Here is a 21,857-nt window from a genome sequence, read left to right as displayed (position 1 = left end):
TTATTATTATTATTATTATTATTATTTTAAGTTTAAATAGGCTCCACAGCCAATATGGGGCTCCAACTCATGACCCTGAGATTGAGAGTCATATGCTCTATTCTTGGAGCCAGCCAGCCCCCATATTTTCACTTAATTTTAAACTGTTCCTGGATTTACTGTGTTAAAAAATGTCCCTGAAATATTTTGCTTAAGATGTCCCCATTTTTATGAAAAGCAATTGCTTTGCCACAAATTATATTTTATAGCTTTACAAATCCATTGAAATGTGTTCTCTTGGTTAATTTTACTTGACATGATTTAAATATTTCCTTTTAGGAAAAAAAATTAAAAATCTGATTAAAATGCTCAAAAGGCTTTTTGAAAATAAAAGTTATTACAAAACAACTGTTCAGTGACTTAAGCATAAATGAATTTGACATCCACAAATTTAATTTTCTTTAAATACATGTGGATAAAATACTTTCAAATTATTTGAAGATATTTAGCATACTGAAAACACAGCTGTGTTCACTCTATTAAGCCTTAGGAATCTTGGAGGTTCCCAAGTTACTAAATTATAGCTAAATATTGAAGACACTATGGTGTAGTGTTTGAGTTATTTTCCATGTTGAAAGAGATTTGCTTTAAAGAAAGGTTAGAACCAACTGTTTTCAGTGAACTGATAACTCACCTGTCATGACTATGTCATTTGACTTTGTTTGGAAGGGAACTGAATATAGGCTGAAAGCAGAGCAACAACAACAACCACAAAAAAACAAGTCTTAATTAGAACAACTTTTGTATTGTGTGTTTTCCGAATTTATCTTAACATAAATTTCCCAAAACTAAGCACTGTGTACAAAATATGTACCAGCTTCATGATTACATCTTGTTTTAAAATATGAAACAGAAATGGTATCCATTCTTTGGATGGAAGTGCCTGCCTTTACAATAGAGGTGGCCATGTGAGGAGGTGTTTGTAAACATTTCTTCTCGTCACCACACTTTCTGTGAGATCATCCATGTAGAGGACTTAGTGCCCAGCACAGAGTGACCCTTCAAAATATGTTAATTGTAGCAAGTAATAGTAGCCAATAATCAAAAATCATTATATATTATAAATATATAAAAAGAAAAATATTAATATAAAAATAAAAGAATAAGGGTTACCGAAGTCAAATTTCGGTATAGGTGTCATACTATTACAATCTACTGAAAAAAATAATAATTGTGTAATAGTAACAACCCACTTTATAAAACTGAAGTATAACTAACATATGATGTTATATTAATTTCAGTTTTACAATGTATTGATTCAACAATTCTATACATTATTCAGTGTTCATCATAAGGGTATTCAGCATCTGTCACTACAGAATGTTATTAAAATATTATTGAATATATTCCTAAATCTGTACTCTTTATCTCTATGACTAATCTGTTTTATAACTGATAGTTTGTACCTCTTAATCCCCTTATTTCAACTATACTTCCCCTCTGGTGACCACCAGCATGTTCTCTGTATTTAAGTGTCTGTTATTTTGGGGCACCAGGGTGGCTCAGTCGGTTAAGTATCTGACTCTTGATCTCAATTCAGGTCTTGATCTCAGGGGCATGAGTTTAAGTCCTGCATTAGGCTCCAGTTTAAGTAGGTGTGGAGCCTACTTAAAAAAAAAAAAAAAAAAAAGTAAGGGTCTGTTTGTTTCTTTGCTTGCTTTTTAGATTAGATGTATAAGTGAAATCATACAGTATTTGTCTTTGTTTTAAATTCTGAAAGAGACTTATTTCACTTAGCATAATACCCTCTAGGTCCTTCCATGTTGTTGCAAATGGCAAGATCTCTCTCTTTTTTTTTTTTTTTTTTTTTTGCTGATAATATTCCATTATACATACACTCACATACACACGCATACACCACATTTTCTTTATCCATTTATCTATCAGCGGACATTTGAATTACTTCCATATATTGGCTATTGTAAATAATGGTGCAATAAGAGTAAATATATCTTTTCAAATTAGTGTTTTTGCTTTCTTTGAACTACCCGCATTTACTGGGCACTTATTGTGCATGTATTATTATCTTTACTCTTCCCATTTACAGATAAGAAAAATGAAGTTAAGGGGAAGTTAAGTAATGTAGCTAAATGTATATAGCTAGCAAATTTACAAACCCATGTAATTGGTCTTCAGAACCATGCTCTTAATTATTATGCTCTAACTGTTCACTGGTGTTGGTGCATTTTACTTACCCAAATAATAATTGGGAAAAAAAGTTTTCGTGCCATTCCTCATTGTTGGCTCCAAGAACTGCAGATATTATGGAAGAGATAAAATCACATAAGCAAACTTAAAGTATTATAAATAAATACTTGTTTGCAAAAGCAAATGGTAGACTATGTTTATAAATTTTAAAAACACATTAAAAGTTCTGCATCTTTAAAATAATGTTAAAGATACTTTCCATCAGTTTAAATCTGATTATACAACATCTTCATTCCATTGAATCTATGTGTTCTATTTCAAAATGTAGAGTTTGGGAAAGAATTGAAAGGGATGTCTCCCTTACAGCTTTAGACAATTTGGTTTCAGATTGGTCACTGGTTAGAAATGAAGCTACTGTATTGAGAAAGAAGTGTTGGGAAATGTGTCACAATAGTCAAGGCAAAAAAAAGAAATTTCTCAAGAGTATAGCCCATATATATATGTTGTTAATAACCTGTCCTCAGCCAGGAATGCGTGAAATGCAATCTCTTCCTTTCAGTCATAAGCATTCCCAGTGGAGATATCACTTTAAGTGCTTTGGTTTTTCTTTTCTTTTTTTTTTTTAAATGTGTTTATTTATTTTTGAGAGAAAGAGCGTGAGTGGGGTAAGGACGGAGACAGAGGGGGACAGAGGATCCCAAGCAGGCTCTGCGCTGACAACAGTGAGCCCAAAGCAGGCGTAGAACTCACAAACTGTCAGATCATGACCTGAGCCAAAGTCAGATAGATACTCAGCCAACTGAGCTACCCAGGCGCCTCACTTTGGTATTTTTCTATCTGATGTTTTACTACTACCTGTGAAGGGACAAGAAAGTTCTACAAGAGTATTAAAGAGAAGTTCAGTCAAAATTTACTCAACTGGAATTGATCTATTTGATTTTTTAAGTTATGTAGTACTTAATGCATTCAAGTATATATGTGCTTTTCATGTAGAGCATAAAATAAAATGGATACTCATGAGCCCCTAAGTTAAACTAAAGTCTAAAATATTACTTATCATTTTGACATCACTGTGTTTCCCTTTGATCACATTCTCCACTGTCCATTCCCAGAGGTTACCAAGACCTTGAATTTTATGTTTATTATTATGCCTGTTATTTGAGGATTAGATTAACTACTTAAGCATTTATTCATAAATAAAACATTGATATTGCTCATTGGGTTTTATAAAAACAATGTAATATGTCTAGAACTTGAATTTTTTACTCATAATTTTATTTCTAGGATTTAATAGTGAGATTTCTTGTAGTTATGGGTAATTTATGTTCACTGGTATAAATATCCCACTATGGATATGTCGCAGTTTACTCAATCATTTGTACCATCATGATTCTGGGAGAGAAGTAGGATCTACTCTCTAGATAATTGTTATAAGCTATAATTTAGGACTAGCATGTTGTTGAAAGAGGTAAGGGACAGGACCTTAAGAGAGCTGTCACCCATGGGCAGTGAAGATCTGAGTCTGAAGCCTGACAGAACCTAGAACTGGAAGCTTGTGGACAGTCTGTGGAACTTTTATATGCACAGAGTGGGGGCCATGTAGACGTCAGTAAAACAGCCATGTCTGAGCACCATGATTTGCCAAGAATAATGGATGCCAATTCATGTTCATCTTCCTCATCTCATGCAACTTCCTGTTATTGACAAAATCCCAAAACAAAAGGAAAACATATGTAGAAGATCTGGGAAACACATCTCAGACATAAACAAGTGTTGACATGGGGTCAAGTTGACAGCATACCATTCTTGAATTGATGGCTTTTCCCAATTATTTTTGCTCTTACAAGCTTTGAGACTTTTAATGTTCTTCTACATGCACCAAGACTTACCTGCAGAATATACCTGAGAACGGAATTGCTGAGACATGGGTTAAATACATTTGCAGATTTACAAGACAATGGCAAAATAGTTGAATCTATTTATATTCCTGTAAGCAGGGTATATGAATCTTTGTGTCTCCACATTCTGACCAGTGTTTGGTTTCTGACTTCTACCATCATTGGGTGTATAAAATGACATCTTATTGTCATCTTAATTTCACTTTTATTTAAATTCTAATGAGGTTGAAATTTTCATGCATTTTTCTTTTGCTGTTCTTTCCTCAATGACATATTCATGATTTTATCTTTTATTTATTAAGATAAAAATGATTTTATCTTTTATTTATCTTTTATTTATTTATTAAGCTGTTTGTCTTTTCCTTACAGTTTTATACTTGTTTTTGTAAACTAATGTTTTATTGGTAACATAATGTAAATAGTTTTCAAATTTGTGACTTATGTTTTCGTCTTCGTTGTGGTTTATTTTAATAAATAGATATTCTTAATTTTAATCAAACTTTTACTGTTAGCATGTTTTATGTCTTGTCTTAGAACTCTTAGGCATTGTTTTCCTTTATTTTTCTGTTAGAAATTCTAAAATTTTGCCTTTCATTCCTAAATCTATAATCCATCTCTATTTATCTTTTTTTTTTATGGTGTAGGAAACAATTTCATTATTCTTACTATGGGTAGCCAATTATGCTCTGTATTAGATAGTTCCTTCTTTCCCTAACATATTAGTTTTCTGTTGTTTCTGTAATAGTTAACACAAACTTAAGTGGCTCGAAACACAACAGATTTCTTATTTTACAGTTATAAAGATCAGAAGTCTGAAATGGTTCTCATGCACTAAAATTAAGATGTCAGTAAGGCTGCATTCCTTCTGGGGGTTTTATGGGAAAATCTGTTCCTCGATTCCTCTAGCTTCTAGAAGGTATCCTTATTCTGTGCCTCATGGCTTCCTCCTGTCTTCAAAGCCAGCAACTGAATGACTCCAACCTGTGATTCTGTTGCATTTTTCTTTAATGTATAAGGACATTGAGCACACCTGGGTAATCTAGGATAATCTCTTCATCGCAAGATTCCTAATTTAGTCAGAGTTGCAGAGTCTCTTTTGCAGAGTAACATATTTACAGATCCTGGGTATTAGGCCATGGGCATCTTTAGGGAGCCATTATTCTGCTTTAGTGATCTGTACTGCCCCTGGAATCATACATCATTTTAACATAAGGAGGAGTTTGTTTCTGGATTCTGGATTCCACTGCTCCATTTTCTATCTGTGTTCCAGGACTATACATATCACATTGTCATAATTAATACAGCTTGATAATGAATCTTTGTATGTGATAGGCATAGTCCTCAACTTGTTCTTCTGCTTCTGAATGCTTTGACTATTCTTGGACTTTGATGTTTTCATACAAATTTTACAACCAATTGGTAAGTTGATCCAAATCCTATTATGATTGTAATTAGAACTGTGTTGAGCTATAGATGTAATTGAAAATACTAGAAATTGAGACTTCATGTCCATGAACATGATCTGCCTCTCAGTCTATGTATATCCATTTGACAGCTTTATTAATGTATTTTATATATTTTCTGTAAATGTTTTGATTATACAGAATTCAGTTTATTCTTAGGAAATCTTATTTATTTTTTACTGATACTGTAAATGATATCTCTCTTTTTAAAAAAAAATACTAATTATATGTTGCTTGTGCACAAAAATACAATTGATTTTTTATATTGATTTTGTATGAAACACCTTGCTAAGCTCTTTTACTTATTCTGATGATATTTCTGAAATTACTTTAAGTTCTCTCTCTCTCTCTCTCTCTCTCTATATATATATATATATATATATATAATTATATGTAATTATATATATTTTGTTTCTTACTTTCTGATGTTTATGACATTTATTCAGTGGCTTGAATCTTCATTGTTGAAGAAAACAAGAATGTGGATCTTTACCTTGTTTTTAATATTATTTTACTCATAAATACACTGTTCTTATGGGTTTTTAGTAGAAAGCTTCTACTAAAATGAAGGAAGTTTCCTTCATTTTTCAGATGATATGAGTTTTACAAATATTGGAACTGAATTTCATAAAATTATTTTTCTGTTTTAATAAAATGTTATCCTTTTTTCACATCCAAATAAAACATTAACCATTTTTTCTCCATTGTTATAAATTAAGGGTTATAACTTAGGGGTTATAAATCTTAAACTACCTGTGTATCTGTGACAAACACAATTCAATCATCATGTGTTTTTTGTATATACAGCAGGCTGGTATTTTGTTAAGTGGTTTTTATTTCATGAGTGGATTTGCTCTATAAATTCTCTTTTCTGATATGCTTTTATATCAAGGTTATACTAGACTGCTAACTGAGTTGAGGGATATTTCCCCATTTCTTCCTCTGGATAGTCTGCTATTAGCTCACAACCATAGGAATTTCCCAGTGATTTTCAAAACTGACTCCCATACACGCAGGGCAAGAACAGACTGAAGGAAGAGGTAGGCCACTCCAGATTGGTAGGTGAAAGGTTTAATAAGCAAGGAACTTCTATATGAGACTTGTCTTGGGTGACTGCAAAATGAGTAGATCTTAGCACCTGCCCACCACAATCTTAAGAGTTTATACAGACGCCTTAATATGGTTCAGTCATGTTTACAGTCCAGATGGTCTAAAGGCTGTGTCCTTAAAGTGGCTCCTATTGTGGGAACAGTGGGTGGAACATAAATTCCAAGGATAAGGGAGGGGATAAAGAGCCTCTGCTTGCCAAAGTCCAGGTTGTGGGTCAATTGGCAGTCATACCTCGACGACTCCTCCAACATCTGCATAGATTGGAATGATGTGTTTCCTAAAAGTCTAGTGAAATTCCTATGTAGAAGTGCCTGCAATTAGTATTAGTTATGATACTGTTCTTAAATATTTCTATGTTTTCAACCTTCTAATTTTGCCTCCATTTTTAATTGAAGTACTATTTACGTACTGTGAAATGCACAGGTTTCAGTGTACAACTTGATAAGTTTTGACAAAAATGTACCTATACTTTCAACACAATATAGAACACTTCCATCACCCCAGATGTTTCCTTCAAATCACTTTCCCGTCAGTCCAATCCTGGCCTTCTATTTTCCATAGGCAACCACTCTTAGGAATTCTACCACCATGTATTATTTTGGCCTCTAGAACTTTGTATTAATAGAATCTAATGTGATATACTTTTTTTGTATCTGGCTTCTTTCACTCAACATAATTGTGAGATATATCCATGCCATTGTATTAATCAGTGAATTATCCCTTTCTATTTATGTATAAACTTGTTGATCTTTTCTCCTTGGATAGGCATTGGTTTATTTATAGTTTAATGGTGACTGTGAGTAAAATATTATGGACACTCTTGTACAAGTTGTTTTGTGAACATGTGCTTCTATTTCCCTTGGTTAAATACCTAAGTAGAATTGCTAGGTCATAGCAGAACTCCATGTATAACTTTATACATAATAGCCAGTCTTCCCAAGGTAGTTGTATCGTTTTAAACTGCCAACAGTAATTGCTCCAGTACTTCCACATCCTTATCCTCATCAATATTTGGTCTTTGTTTGCTTGTTTGTTTTAGTAATTCTGATATATGTGTGTTTAATTATTGACTTGATGGAATTTTTTATAGATTCTAGATACTAATCTTTTTTTAAAGTTTATTTATTTATTTTTGAGAGAGAGAGAGAGCGAGAGCAGGGAAGGGGCAGAGAGAGAGACAGATTGAATCCCAGGCTCTCAGCACGGAGCCTGATGCAGGGCTCAGTTTCATGAACCGTGAGATCTTGACCTGAGCCAAAGTCAAGAGTCAGACAGACGCTAATTGACTGAGCTATGTAGGCACCCCATAGATACTAGTTTTTTTTAAAGTTTGTATTTTAATTCCAGTCAGTTAACATACAGTGTTACATTTGGATACTAATCATTTTTCAGATGTATACACGGGGAATATAGTCTCCCAATCTGTGGCTTGTCTATTCAGTTTCTTAGTGGTTTTGGGATCAGCAAAAGCTTTAGTGAGTGCTGTTTGCTTCATATTAAGTAACTTTTCCCAGTTTAACTTTGCAAAGGCATTCTTCTATGCTTTCTAACTAGAATTTTTATAATTTTAGATTTCATGTTTAGATCTACGATAGATCTCAAAATAAAGTTTGCCTAAAAGCGAGGTGGGACAGAAAAGTTTTTTTGTGTGTTTGTTTTCTTTTGGTGTTTTGTTTTGTTTGCATATGATTATCCAAATGTTCTAGCTCCATTTGCTAAAAAGATTTGCTTTTCAAATATTATTACTTCGGCACTTTTTCTGAACATCAATTTACCTTGTAAGTGTAGTCTTTCTGAATTTTGTACTGTTCTATTTATCTACTTCCCTATAGGTACAACAATCCACACTTCAGTACAATATTAAATAAATGTGGTGAAAGCAGACATCCTTGAATTTATCCTAGACTTAGGGGAAAAGCATTTAGTCTTTCACCACTCAGTAGGGTGTATTTTTTACTACAGGATTATGGATTTTAAAATATATAGAGAAAAACTCTCGTTTAGAAAGAAGTTACTTAATTTTATTTATCTTTGTTTTTCATTTACCCAACACAGCTTTTGGTGCATTCTACGGTTTTTGGTGCATTCTAACCCCTTTTTATTTTTTATTTTATTAAAATAATTTATTTCTTTATTTTTGAGAGAGAGAGGGAAAGAGAGAGAGAGAGAGAGAGACAGAACGTGAGTGGGGAGGGGCAGAGAGAGAGAGGGAGACACAGAATCGGAAGCAGGCTCCACGCTCTGAGCTGTGAGCACAGAGCCCGATGCGCACTTGAACTATCGAATCAGACTTTGAGATCATGACCTGAGCTGAAGTCGGACACTTAAGCGACTGAACCACCCAGGCACCCCAAAGCCCTTTCTATTTCTTAAATTAATAGGTGAAAGATTATTCAAGTCATTTGGTGTGGAGTATGTTAGTAACTGACAATATACTCCAATAACTGCTTTTATTTCACTAGTTTTAACTATGTTTTAGGAAGAATAACATACTGAATAGACCCTCTAGAATTTCCTGTTTAGAGAAACTGTTTTGTATGTATGCACTATCAGTAGTGTTTTAAACTTTTCTGTATATGTGTAGTTTTCAATAATCTGTTTGGAGAGAAAAAGCTTTTAGTAATTTTGTAACCATTGTGCTCCTCCCTAATTTCTTTTTTGTAAGTGATTTATTTATTCGATTATGTAAGTATATGACATGGTTCAATATATTATTGATTTTGGCAGTCTTTTAGGAAGAGGCATCCTTCTTAAAATGGATCGTAGATGAGAAGATCTGAAATAGTTTTGTGTGTGTATGTGTCTCTGTGTGTGTGAATGGCCTAACTCTCTTCTGCATGGTAAAGTTTGAAAAGCCCACAGCCCATCATTTATTTTTGGTGAAAATTATTACTTTTTTCTACTTTAAAACAGAATTCTATTGATTTTGTTTCCTAGTTCAATTTTGTGGGGAAATTGCTTGGACCAAGAGGAAACTCCTTGAAGAGACTACAGGAAGAAACAGGTGCTAAAATGTCTATCCTGGGCAAAGGATCAATGAGAGATAAAGCAAAGGTACTGAACTTTGAATTTGATATTTAACACATACAGGAGGTTACCTGTAACACTGATGGCCAAACTTACAAGCATATCTGCAGTGTTGTCCCATCATTTCCTGTGATTTTTCACCTTCTGGGACCACCCTATTGCACTCCCTGTTGATTCTTCCAGTTTCGTAAAAATCAATTACCCGCCTTTTTTCCCCCAGAACATGTAATTCCATATCTTTATTCTCTTTAGTCCTTTGTGTAAATTGTTGTCAAATCTTTTCACTTTTTCTGTGTCTTCTGTAGGATGTTTCTATATGTCTATGCTCATTTTCTTTAATTCCCTGTCTGGATCCCCTTTCTCTCTTCAACTATGTCACCTAATCACATCCATTATATCATTGTCTCTTTTTGTCTCTTTGCTCCATTTCACTCTGGCCCTCTTATCTAAAGCAATTTCAAATACTCATCTGCAAATCTAAGAGAATTCCACTCATTTTCTTAAATGTTTCAATTCACCTGACCTCAAAAGAACAAATAAGCTAAGAAATATGTGAACTTTGATATTTGAAATGATTTCCTTCATATCTGAACGACATCATTGTCCCATTTTATAAAATGAAAGCAATTTTCAATGTGTTATAATTCACTGTTTTGGAAAAATAACAACCATTTATAGAGATCTATTCATAAAGGATCCTTTAAGATTCATTGAGAAAAGGTGGGTGTGTTAAGGTAGTATTATTTGATCAGGCCATGCTTTTCTGATTCAGTATGTTACCATGGAAAATATAATTTTCAAACATTTATTTCTGAATATGGGAATTACTTAGAAAATTGTTTAGGAATTCTCCCTTTTAACTGTTAATGTGAAATCTTGAATAAATTTATAGTGGGAAATGTCACTGTACAGATAGCTCATAATCTTACAATGTAAACTTCATATTGTGCACTTTTTATATTCTTCAAACTTTCTTAAGAGTTAGATCAGGCATCATCTCCCCAACAGGGATTTCCTGACCTCCTGTGACAGGCTAAATCCTCTCATCACAACGTATTTTATTGAAATGTTTGGTTTCTCTCATTAAACTGTACACTCCCACCAGCTGGAGAAATATCCTTGTCAGCTTTGCCTACTCAGAGTATCTGTGTAGTCCCTCCCTCCGTAGCTTTCAAAGTAAATGAGTATTTATTGCTTTTTCCCATATATTTGAAAGTTTTTTTTTCTGTTCACAAAGTTGTACATTGGATGCCTTTTTTCCTGTTAGGTACCAGCATAAGTATTTGAAAATCTAGGAGGAAACAAATTTGGTTCTAGTAAGTTTCCATTATGTTTAATTTACTAATATTAGCTGTTGCTTGAAATCCAGGTTCTCATTGATTACTTTTTGGGTGATCCATCATGTTTGCCTATGCTTCAACTATTTTCATTGTTCTTCTACAAAATGAAAGAAAATAAGAACATTTAAGAACAACAATAGGGGTGCCTGGGTTGCTCAGTCGGTTAAGCCTCTGACCTCAGCTCAGGTCATGATCTCAGGGTTCATGGGTTAGAGCCCGCGTTGGGCTCTATGCTGACAGCTCAGAGCCTGCAGCCTGCTTCAGATTCTATGTCTCCTCCGTCTCAGCTCCTCCCCCGCTTGTGCTCTCTCTTAAAAATGATAAACATTTAAAAAAATTTTTTAATATTAAAAAAGGAACAACAATAATGTATTGTACTGTAAACTACATTTTATAGAATCTAGATACGATCTTAACTGCCAAGGGTTGTGGGCACAAAGATAACATAAAACCACAGACGTGGATATGCAAAAGTTCACCTTAGTAAACACTTTATTAAAATAAAAAAATAAATCCTTGTTAAAACATTGATTACTATGCTGCTGTTTTACCTCTTCCCAACACGACCTGATCAGGAAGAAAGATTTTATATGTGATTTTATTCTTTTAACAAATAAATAAAACTCACATGATTCTTCTGTGGAAGTACCTCTGTGTGTATGTATTATACAGCCACACAGGAATATATTCATGTATTAATTGCAGAAGTATTTGTTGCTATGTGTCACACTATGTGTCATCCGTAGTCTCCTCCTAAAGTTTACATTCCATTGGCAGAGACAGATAATAAATAAGTGAATAAGCACAATTTAATAATTATTATGGATTGAAATAATACGGATTGTTTTTCTGTGTTGACACTGCTATTAAGATGCTACACAATGTATGTCCTAAACTTGATCTTTGCTTCACGACAAAAAGGAGATACTTGGGTAGTTGTCTAAGTCAGGACAAAATAACTATGCAAAAGTCTTGCACTTCTGCTATGTGCTTAAACTGTAGATTAAATATCATGCTCTATAGAAAATAAATATTAGACATGAGTCAAGCCCTCACAAAACTTTTAATTTAATTAAACATCCTGATATGTTTAATGCTTTTTTTTTTAATTTTTTTTATTGTTTATTATTTTTGAGAGAGAGAGACAGAGAGACTGAGAGCAAGCAGGGAAGGGGCAGAGAGAGAGGGAGACACAGAATCCGAAGCAGGCTCCAGACTCTGAGCGCTCAGGACAGAGCCCGACGCGAGGCTTGAACTCACAGACCACGAGATCATGACCTGAGCTGTAGTCGGCCACCCAGCTGACTGAGCCACCCAGGCACCCCTATTTAACACTTTCTTTAAAAAAAAAGTTAAGAGGGGCGCCTGGGTGGCTCAGTCGGTTAAGTGGCCGACTTCGGCTCAGGTCATGATCTCGCGGTCTGTGAGTTCGAGCCCCGCATCGGGCTCTGTGCTGACAGCTCAGAGCCTGGAGCCTGTTTCGGATTCTGTGTCTCCCTCTCTCTGACCCTCCCCCGTTCATGCTCTGCCTCTCTCTGTCTCAAAAATAAATAAACGTTAAAAAAAAAAAAGTTAAGAAAGCATCAGTCATTGAATTAGTAGGTGGAAAGAGTGACATACTCATTTAATTTTATAATTCTAATAAGACTTTTTCATCCTTAGCAAAGCATGACATTTTAAGATTTATTCTAAGATCATTATAAAATTGCATGGTATAGAAAATAGTTCTAGTGGTTTAGTGTAGTAAAGAGTTTCTACCAAGTTTAATGTTTTTATTTGTGTTATTTTGGATTTGATGGATTTGGGGGAAATATTCCTTTTAGTTTTGTGATACCTAGCCAATAACTCTATAAGCAAAGCAAGGAAACAGAGCGAAAACAAAGTGAAGTGTGGTAATATCCAAGGTAATACCAGTGGCAAAATCCTACCGTATATTCAATATTTTATTCCCATAGTGGTCAGATCACCGAATATATGAACTCACATTTTACCTAAAACTATGCAGGGATGCTTGAACAGAAGCTGGCTTTTAAATTGTGATGATAAAGGTATTCTTAGAGAAAATTAGGAGGTAACATATACAGCATGTTTGCAATATTTCAAAATATCTCAGGAAATTAACTGGCAGTTCAGAAATTTCTTTAAAGTCTACGTCCCTCATGCACCATATGGCCAGCCAGTTCGAAATAACCATGCAGCTGCCGGCTTCACTAGCGGTTGCTTCTGAGCAATCTTCAGGGGTAACTTACTGTAGCTTCGGATAGAGTGTTGCTATTTTTAGTGATGCTGATGGCAGAGATTGGTGAGGGAGAACAGAGGAAGCAGTGGTCTACAGGCTTATCTTTGAAAAGAGTGAGGAGCAAACATATTATCTTCAAGAGAAAAGGTTTGAGAGTTTAGAGAAAATCAGACAAAAGCCAGTCACCCCGATAACAGTGAAGAAACAGCGGAAAGCATCAAAGCAAATTTCTTGCATACTTCCATTGTCCTTAAATGGAAATCACAAATAGACATGTTGCAAATAAATGATGTTGTAATGACAGGTATTCTGGCATTTCTGTTAATAAGCTTGGTTGAAATTTTGGCATGGAGTCTTAGAACATGCTGGTTATTATATGTTAAAAGTAAAGTGCCATTTGGTGGAGTTTTATGTGAAACTGTGTGATAATTCTCTAGGCAAGCCTTTCTCTCTTTGATGTGCTAATATCATGTGCAGTTTCTATTTTATAATATATCTTCTGTATTGGGTGATGGCTACTTTAGTAAATCCTTTCTGATTTCATGGCAATTTGATTTTCATCAACAATAAAATCAACCGAAAACCTTCAAAGTGATGCTGCTGCCTGGTGGGTGTGAACCCTGTACCAATCATCCTTCTCTCATTTGGCTTCTGGGCTATGCCTCACATCAAACAGCACTGTTAGTCTCTCAAATCCTGAAGGGGAGAGGCTCTGCTCACTGCCTGTCAGTCAGGCTGGGATCGGTTATGTAGACTTCTGTTTCAACTTTTTAACACCCCCAACAACAAAGCAACTTGTAATCCCACAAAATCAAGAGCCCAGACACCCTGATTTTAATTTTAGCTGTGCCCCGTAATAAACTGCACCATAGATCAACAATATTTTTTTCTCAGCTCCCCTCTGCAGGAAAGAATGCTTAGCCCAATCGTGACTTCCAAACAGAGATAGGGGAGTAAGCATTATTCTTTGCTTAAATATCACTTGAGTTTGTGAAGGACAAAGAGTATATCAGAAATTACAGATAGGTGGAAATTTATTTTTTATTTATTCACTGCATTCGTCTGTTTCTTGGATTTCTGAATTTTGAGAAATTAGATTTTAACAGACTAAACGGTTACACCTGAGCAGTGGCACATGTGCTAAGGAACACTGGATTGCAAACATATATTTTGTGAGAATGCAAGGAAACCAGTTTTAATGGCGAACGAACACAAGGTTATATCAACCTATGATATATTACGACTCCAAGTGACCAAACAATTAATATAGTCAGGTTTGAGTTGAAGAGTGAAATATATCATCACACTAGTGAGAAATAATTTTTACATTAACATCTTCAACCCTTTTATGTGTAAATAATTTGTCATTCATTGCAGTGGGCTTTGACCTAAGAATGAAAACAAAACGAAACAAATTCCATAAATCTATCCAAGCTCTGGTCTTCATAAGCTTCATTGACAGAGCATGAGGTGGCAGTGTTTTGCATGTGGTGAATCAAAATTATATATATGTTTTATTTTTATTTTTGTTTAATGTTGATTTTTTGAGAGACAGAGTGCGAGCTGGGGAGGGGCAGAGAGAGAGAGAGAGAGACAGACAGACAGACAGAATCCAAAGCAGGCTCCAGCCAGTTAAATGGAGAGGCCTTGTGTAGGTACCAGTGGGGAATCCCAGTGGAGCCCAGCGTTTGAGTCATCCCTGCCCAGGCATTACACATGCAAGTAAAGAACTCTCCAGATGGTATCGGCCTCTAGCCATTTGAGTGATCACAGATTGTTGGCGTCCTATGTGTAGCCCCAGGCTCTGGGATCAAAACACATTATCCCCATTGTGCTCTGTCTAAATCCCTCACCCACAGAATCCATGCACATAGTAACATGCTTGTTATTTTAGGCAACTAAGTTTGACATGGTTACTTATATAACATTAGATGACTGGAACATATTCCTACAATTTTATTTATAAAATTAAAAGATTCTCAACATTGTGAGCAATTTTCCGAATACTGGATTTGTCCTCTTGTGTTTCTGCTGCCCTCTCATGGCAATTACTACAGACTTTGAAAATTTCTGGGGATTTGTGTGGGTTTGTGTATTTGGTGTTTTGATTTTTTTTGTTATTTATCTGCACCTTATTTTGAAGCATATGTCAAAGTTCTGTTTCAAAGTTGCCAGTAAGAGAAAAGTCTTCCAAGAAAGACAATTCAAAGATTTCCAGAATGTTTGACTTAAAAAGTATTAAGCTAGTCATAAAGCTGGTTTAAGGCCTTTGTACCTTTGAATGTCTACTTTAATGCCAAGAGACTCAGTCAAGGTTAATTTGTTAGGTAATTTTTATTTCTTTGTAAGGTTTCTTAATTTTATTACAGCCTGCGAAAATGAGTGCTGTGGCATTTTGTCAGGGATGTTACATAGATCCCAGAAGGGGAAGGTATTGCGCCATACGGAATGTACTGCCCCAAACCAAGACTGGGATAGTTTTCTCTCTTAGTCCCTCCTTTGGACCAGGTCAGATTGTTGAAGGTTTGTTGTAGCCAAGAAAAGGACCATGTGGCATTTTTGTGCTGAGAACATTAACTGAGTTTGTTGCTTCATCAGTCATTTCTTAACTTTCTTACAGATGGTGGAATTTAGATAAGGGATCAAGTTATACAGTATACTACCATCAAGGTTACCTGCAATCTATTTACCCATTGACTTCTTTCTTTACCAGTTTCCTATGTTAGGGAAGAATTTCTAAGCAGAATCCTAAGGTGATTCAATTTACTGATATACATTCATATACTATTAATATATTTTATAATATTTAGTGCTACATATATGTTTAGTTGGCTTATCCCTCTCAACATATGTTTTTTAAGTATTAATATTTGCTTTGCTTTTTTAAACTAGACCCAGTCTTCGCTCTGCCCACACGTTACAAATTCCAGTAGACACATAAGAATCACCAGAGCAAAGCAATAGACCCACACAGATAGACAATGAATATATTGGGTTTATATAATAGGTCAAATGAGAAAGAAAAATTTCCCAGATAACTTTATTTTGCTCGTTGTAAGAACTACTACATTTTTAGTTTTATGGGTAATTTTAATGTCAACCCAAATAAGAATGGTGATCTAAAATTAAAAAAAAAATTATGGTTTTTAACTCTTAGAAAAACCTTTGATGGAAGGTTGTTATTTGTACATTTCTAGAAAGATAATGTTGCATGTTTGTTTTAAATTGTTAGAACTTGACCCCAATAGATGTTCTTTGAAGAGAAATTTGGACTACTTGTTCTAGTGCAGCTTGGGGAATTTAGAGATACAGTTAAGAGGATAATGGGACGGGAGTAATGTTAAAGAGAAAAATCCTGCACTTAAGTGCACTATCAGCACTAATTCAGATTTTGAATTTCATTAGTTGCAGTGATGTTTTTGACTTTGTACTCTGCTTTCTCCTTATTGTTTTCTTTAATTTCACAAACCATTCAAAAGTTAAATAGTAATCTAGTTTTATCAGCCATAAATACACGAATCATTCATAGTTGAATAGTGTTGTCATGAATACTTGAAATTTTGTTTGAGCTCTTGACAACCCTTGATAAAAAGTAGAGAGCTCTTTTTTCTGGTTATGGTTCATGATGCTAAACAGAGCCCAGAGAAGGACAAAGTAGCCAAACTCCTTAGTCTAACAGATAACTGAGTTCACTTTTGCTTTCTGTATTGGTTCACCAAAATTGAAATCAAAAAGACCGAGTAAACATAAAAAAAAATGTTAAATTAAAAAAAAAGGCGGTGGGCGCCTGGGTGGCTCAGTCAGTTGAGCGACTGACTTCGGCTCAGGTCGTGATCTCACGGTTTGTGAGTTCGAGCCCCACGTCGAGCTCTGTGCTGACAGCTCAGAGCCTGGAGCCTGCTTCTGATTCTGTGCCTCCCTCTCTCTCTGCCCCTCCCCTACCCATGCTCTGTCTCTCTCTGTCTCAAAAACAAACATAAAAAAAATTTAAATAAAAAGACCAAGAAAAATGAAAAAGCCAGGATACAAATGAAATTTTATGTATTTTGCTATGAACACAATCAATTGCACCACTTGACTTTTAGTGGCTGAGACAAAGTTTTATATACTTCCCGGGATGCCATTCACAAGGCCTTCTCTGTGAACTGTGCTTCTAATTGTTCAATACTGCTTGTCACCAGCACTTAACCTAGTTACAGGAGTGACCAACCACAAGTCAGTACAGGACACACTTCCATGTATGTCTTTCTTAATATCTAAATATCAGAAATTACCTAAACTTCTTTTTTTTAAGTTTATTTATTTTGAGAGAGAGAGAGAGAGAGGGAGGGAGAGAGGAAGAGAGTGCAGGGGAGGGTCAGAGAGAGGGAGAGATAGAATCTCAAGCAGGTTCTGTGCTGTCAGGCCAGAGCCAGAGGTGAGGTTCAGTCTCACAAACTGCGAGATCATGACCTGAGCCTAAATGAAGAGTCAGATGCTTAACTGACTGAGCCACCCCGGCGCCCCTAGATTTCTTGTTAGTATATTTATTGTTGAAATGTTACTTGCAAAGATATTTATTGTGTCACATACTTTCTGTGCAAACAGCATTTGTTTTAATTTTGGTAATACTAACATTTAATTTTTTTTGCTTTTGAGGTCAGGGTTTTGAGATGAACTGTGAATATATGCCAGTATTCTTGCATGTAGTTTACCCCAGATAAGGCATGCCTAACCTATAGGTATATAGTTGCTAAACAGCTACAGTTTCGCATCACTATGGGGTCCAAAACAAAACAAAAAAATGTAACCATTGATTTAGAAAACTTGGAATATCTGCAGAAGTTTTTATGTTCACATTTCTAAGTTTATTAAGCCCTGTATTTGCTGCTGCTTCTTTCTCAATAGTAGGCTTACTGTTTTCTCTTCCTTTTGATATTTTGCATGTTTTGAAAAAAAATTATTTCAGTTATTTGGCACTTTTATGGGATATTCTCCCCCATTTTTCTTAATTTTCTTCCTTTCACCTGTCTACCTTAAAACAATTTTAGAGCTAAAATTATTTAAAATCAGAAAAAATTTTCCAGTGTTTGAATACTGAATAGCTCTCATTTCTATTTCCCTGAATATTACTGAAATATGTGAGAGATATTTATTTCCTCAGCAGCACCACCATCATATTTACTTAAATCAAACTAAGTCAACAGTCACCACTACCAAACCAGGAGAATAAACAGTAAAGAATAAGAGGCCATCAACTAAACAGACATAGCCTTCCTTGGGCTGAGTTAATATTTTCAGGATCTCAGGGTGCCTGGGTGGCTCAGTCGGTTAAGAGTTGATTTCGGCTCAGGTCATGCTCGGTTTGTGAATTTGAGCCCCACTTGGTTCTCTGTGCTGACAGCTCAGAGCCTGGAGCCTGCTTCAGATTCTGTGTCCCTCTCTTTGTGCCCCTTCCCCACTCACATTCTGTCTCTCTTTCTCTCTCTCAAAAATAAACATTAAAATAATTTTAAAGAATATTTTTAGGATCTCAATTCTATACATTTTAGATTAAAAGTGATATCCACATTTTAAAAATAATTGTAACTATAACAATCTTAAAGCATGTAGAAACTTTTATTTTGATTATCATTTGTCTTAAGGAAGAATTCATAATATGGATAAAGCAGAATTATGTTTTATGGGCAATTCTATATCTTTAACATAATAATCTGGGTCGTAATAATTAAACTTGAGGAATCCTTAATATTATGAAGGTGACTGTGGGGTGGTCTTAATTTTCACTGAATTGATCAGAGGTGTAAACCATGTGTTTCCATATTCTACACATACACATGCACATGTACATTGGCTTATATAATCTTGGCAGAGAAAGTAAAAATGCTAGTTTATTTAGTTCATTGATTTTTATAACCAAAATATATTGTTGCCCAAGAGACAGTAGTTTGCTTGAGATTACTGGGAAATTATTAGGAAATATTTAATTATATGAGGTAAAAAAGAAAACATAAATAGGAGGACCAGTTTCATGAAAATACTTTGTTTAAACTGGCAGATTAATTTCAAGGAGCCATAACGTTGGAAGCAATAGACTTTACTAAATTTTATCTTGCTGTTTCTTAAACTGCTACACCCAAGGTAAGAAGAAAATGGATCCAAATTACTTTAAATAATATAAAATTACCTGCAGGATATAAAAGATTGAGTTGACCATGATTTTTCATCATGATCTAGCCTCTTTAAAACTGAGTAGCATAGACTTGCTTTGGATTCTGTCTTCCTCTGTCTCTGCCCCTCCCCACCTTGTGCTCTGTCTCTCTCTGTCTCTCAAAAAATAAATAAATAAATGTTAAATTTTTTTTTTTTTAAATAAAAAGATCTCCTGGGAGGCTCAGCTGGTTTAGTGTCCAACTTTGGCTCAGGTTATGTATGATCTCACAGTTCATGGGTTTGAGCCCCGTGTTGGGCTCTATGCTGACAGCTCAGAGCCTGGAGCCTGCTTCAGAATCTGTGTCTCTCTCTTTGCCCCTCCCCAGCTCATGCTCTGTGTCTCAAAAAAAAATAAACATTAAAAAAATATTTTTAATTAAAAAAAAAAACTGAGTAGTTTAGATATAATTTATTTGTGAAAATGCTTTCATCCAACCTCTGTGCTGTTTATCACAGACAGTATGCACCCCAGATGGATGAAAAAGGGGAAAGGGACCCTGTGCCGGGAGTCCCTGAGTTAACAGCCCATATGTTGGGGTGTAACAGTTGTCTGCATTTCATGACAACTCATACAGGGAAGAAGGTCACCACTTTCCAACCCTAGTCCTGTTCTTAGGGCAAGAGTAAGAGCAGCATGGGCTTTTGGGGAAGTCTGCCTGTGTTAGGAGCCCAGAGTTTCCTCTTTAAGAGGAAAGAGTTTTTCTTCATCCCTCTAGGTTTAAGGTCAGAAAATTGGTCACAGTATGTTTAGTTGCAAGTGTAATAGTTTCTTCCACATTGCTATGAATTCTTAAGGCTATAAACCAAAAATGTCATTTAAGTGCACATGTTTTTCCTCTAGCCAATGTTTGTTTGTTTGTTTGTTTTTTAAAGCCACCAGGCCTAGATCATATTTTTTTGCCTTTTATTAGGGTATAATTCACATATGCAAAAATCTAACACTTTTAAAAAAAATTTTTTTGATGTTTATTAATTTTTGAGAGAGAGAGGGAGAGAGAAAGCATGAGTGGGGGCGGGGCGGAGAGAGAAGGGGACAGAGGAACTGAAGCAGATTCTGTGCTGACAGCAGAAAGCCCAGTGCGGGGCTTGAACTCACAAACTGTAAGATCATGATATGAGTCAAAGTCTGATGCTTAACCAACTAAGCCACCCAGTGCCCCGAAAATCTACCACTTTTAAGTGTACAAATGTACATAGTCATGCTTGTACCATCACAATCAAGATAGAGCATGTTTCTGTCACACCAAAAATGTCCTTTGGGCCTTGCCTCACACTCTGGTCCTAGGAGATCTCTGATCTGCTCTCTGTTACCATCTTTTAACTTTTCCTAGAATTTCATAAACTAATTTACACAGTATATAGCTTGCTTCTGCGTTGTTTCTCTTGACATAATGTTTTTGAGGATTATCCATGTTGATGCATGTATCAATAGTTTGTTCCTTTACATCACTGAGAAGTTTTTCATTGTGTGGCTACACCAAAATTTACCCATTTTTTGATGATTATTTATAGATTGTTTACAGTTTAGGCTATTATGAATAAGGCTGCTGTAAAGATTCATATATGTTGTTGTATGGAGATATGAGTTCACAATAGAGGATTTGGGAATTATTCTTTGAAAGTTAAAGAACAAGGACGTTAATATAATCTTTTTCATTAATATAATACATTTACCACAGGGCTATAAATTTTTTTAGAAAGTTAGAAAGAAGTATTCCTAATGTGTTGGTCATAAATTTACTTTCTGATTTTTGGTATGGTTTACTTGACACTCGTGACATCTATTAGTTCCGTGAAAGACTATTTTATTAGTTATTCATTTTTCATTCTGCAAATAATCATTTCTAAATTAAGGTTTGGGAGAATTTTTTTTTCAGCAGTGCCCTAAATTAGGATACCAGAGTTCAGATGCAAACTGGAGATTCTGATTCCCAAGCCAGAGAGATGAGATTTGTTAGATAAATGAAGCCATCTGCATCAATTTAAATAGTTCTACCAAATTGATTCATGAAGCGTCTAATATTTCCATGTAATTAGCAGTGGCATTTTCAAATCTCTATAACTGAGAGGAAAATTTAACCTTCTCTGAAGAATTGCACACTCTAGGGTTGATACTTTAGAAAATTATATTGTTCTAAGGGAATACTCACCAAAGAATTACATCAGACTTTGAACAGATGCTGCAAGATCCCTGTTTTATTGCTGGTGCACCGGAGTGGTGATATTAAAAGTCTTCATCTCCTCCCTCGCATCTGATGTTAAAACAGATTTCCCATTTCTCAGCTCTGACAGTTTAGTGGTGAATCTCTTGTGGCTGTTCCAAAAAAAAAATTCTGCTTTCTCTTCTTTTCTCTTCTACTGTAAAATTAAACTCTGGGCATTAAGTTCAATGTCTATCTTT

The 21,857-nt window shown here is 35.0% G+C and overlaps 1 protein-coding gene across 6 annotated transcripts in view; it reads left to right on the top strand.

Annotated features, from left to right (window-relative positions):
* The window catches only part of KHDRBS2 (KH RNA binding domain containing, signal transduction associated 2), a 600,763-nt gene that overhangs the window by 225,523 nt on the left and 353,383 nt on the right, over positions 1–21,857 (top strand). For all 6 annotated transcript variants that reach the window (XR_013555660.2, XR_013555659.2, XM_078447041.2 and 3 more), the window contains exon 3: positions 9,596–9,712. Coding sequence is in view for 4 of the 6 variants with exons in the window: in XM_078447041.2 (XP_078303167.1) it covers positions 9,596–9,712 (117 nt within the window). In the remaining 2 variants the exon portion in view is untranslated. The remainder of the gene's footprint in view (positions 1–9,595; positions 9,713–21,857) is intronic.

This window comes from Panthera onca, chromosome B2 (assembly GCF_046562875.1).
Source record: "Panthera onca isolate mPanOnc1 chromosome B2, mPanOnc1 haplotype 2, whole genome shotgun sequence".
In the NCBI taxonomy this organism is placed as follows: Eukaryota; Metazoa; Chordata; class Mammalia; order Carnivora; family Felidae; genus Panthera; species Panthera onca.
This window is presented reverse-complemented; position numbering and strand designations above follow the sequence as displayed.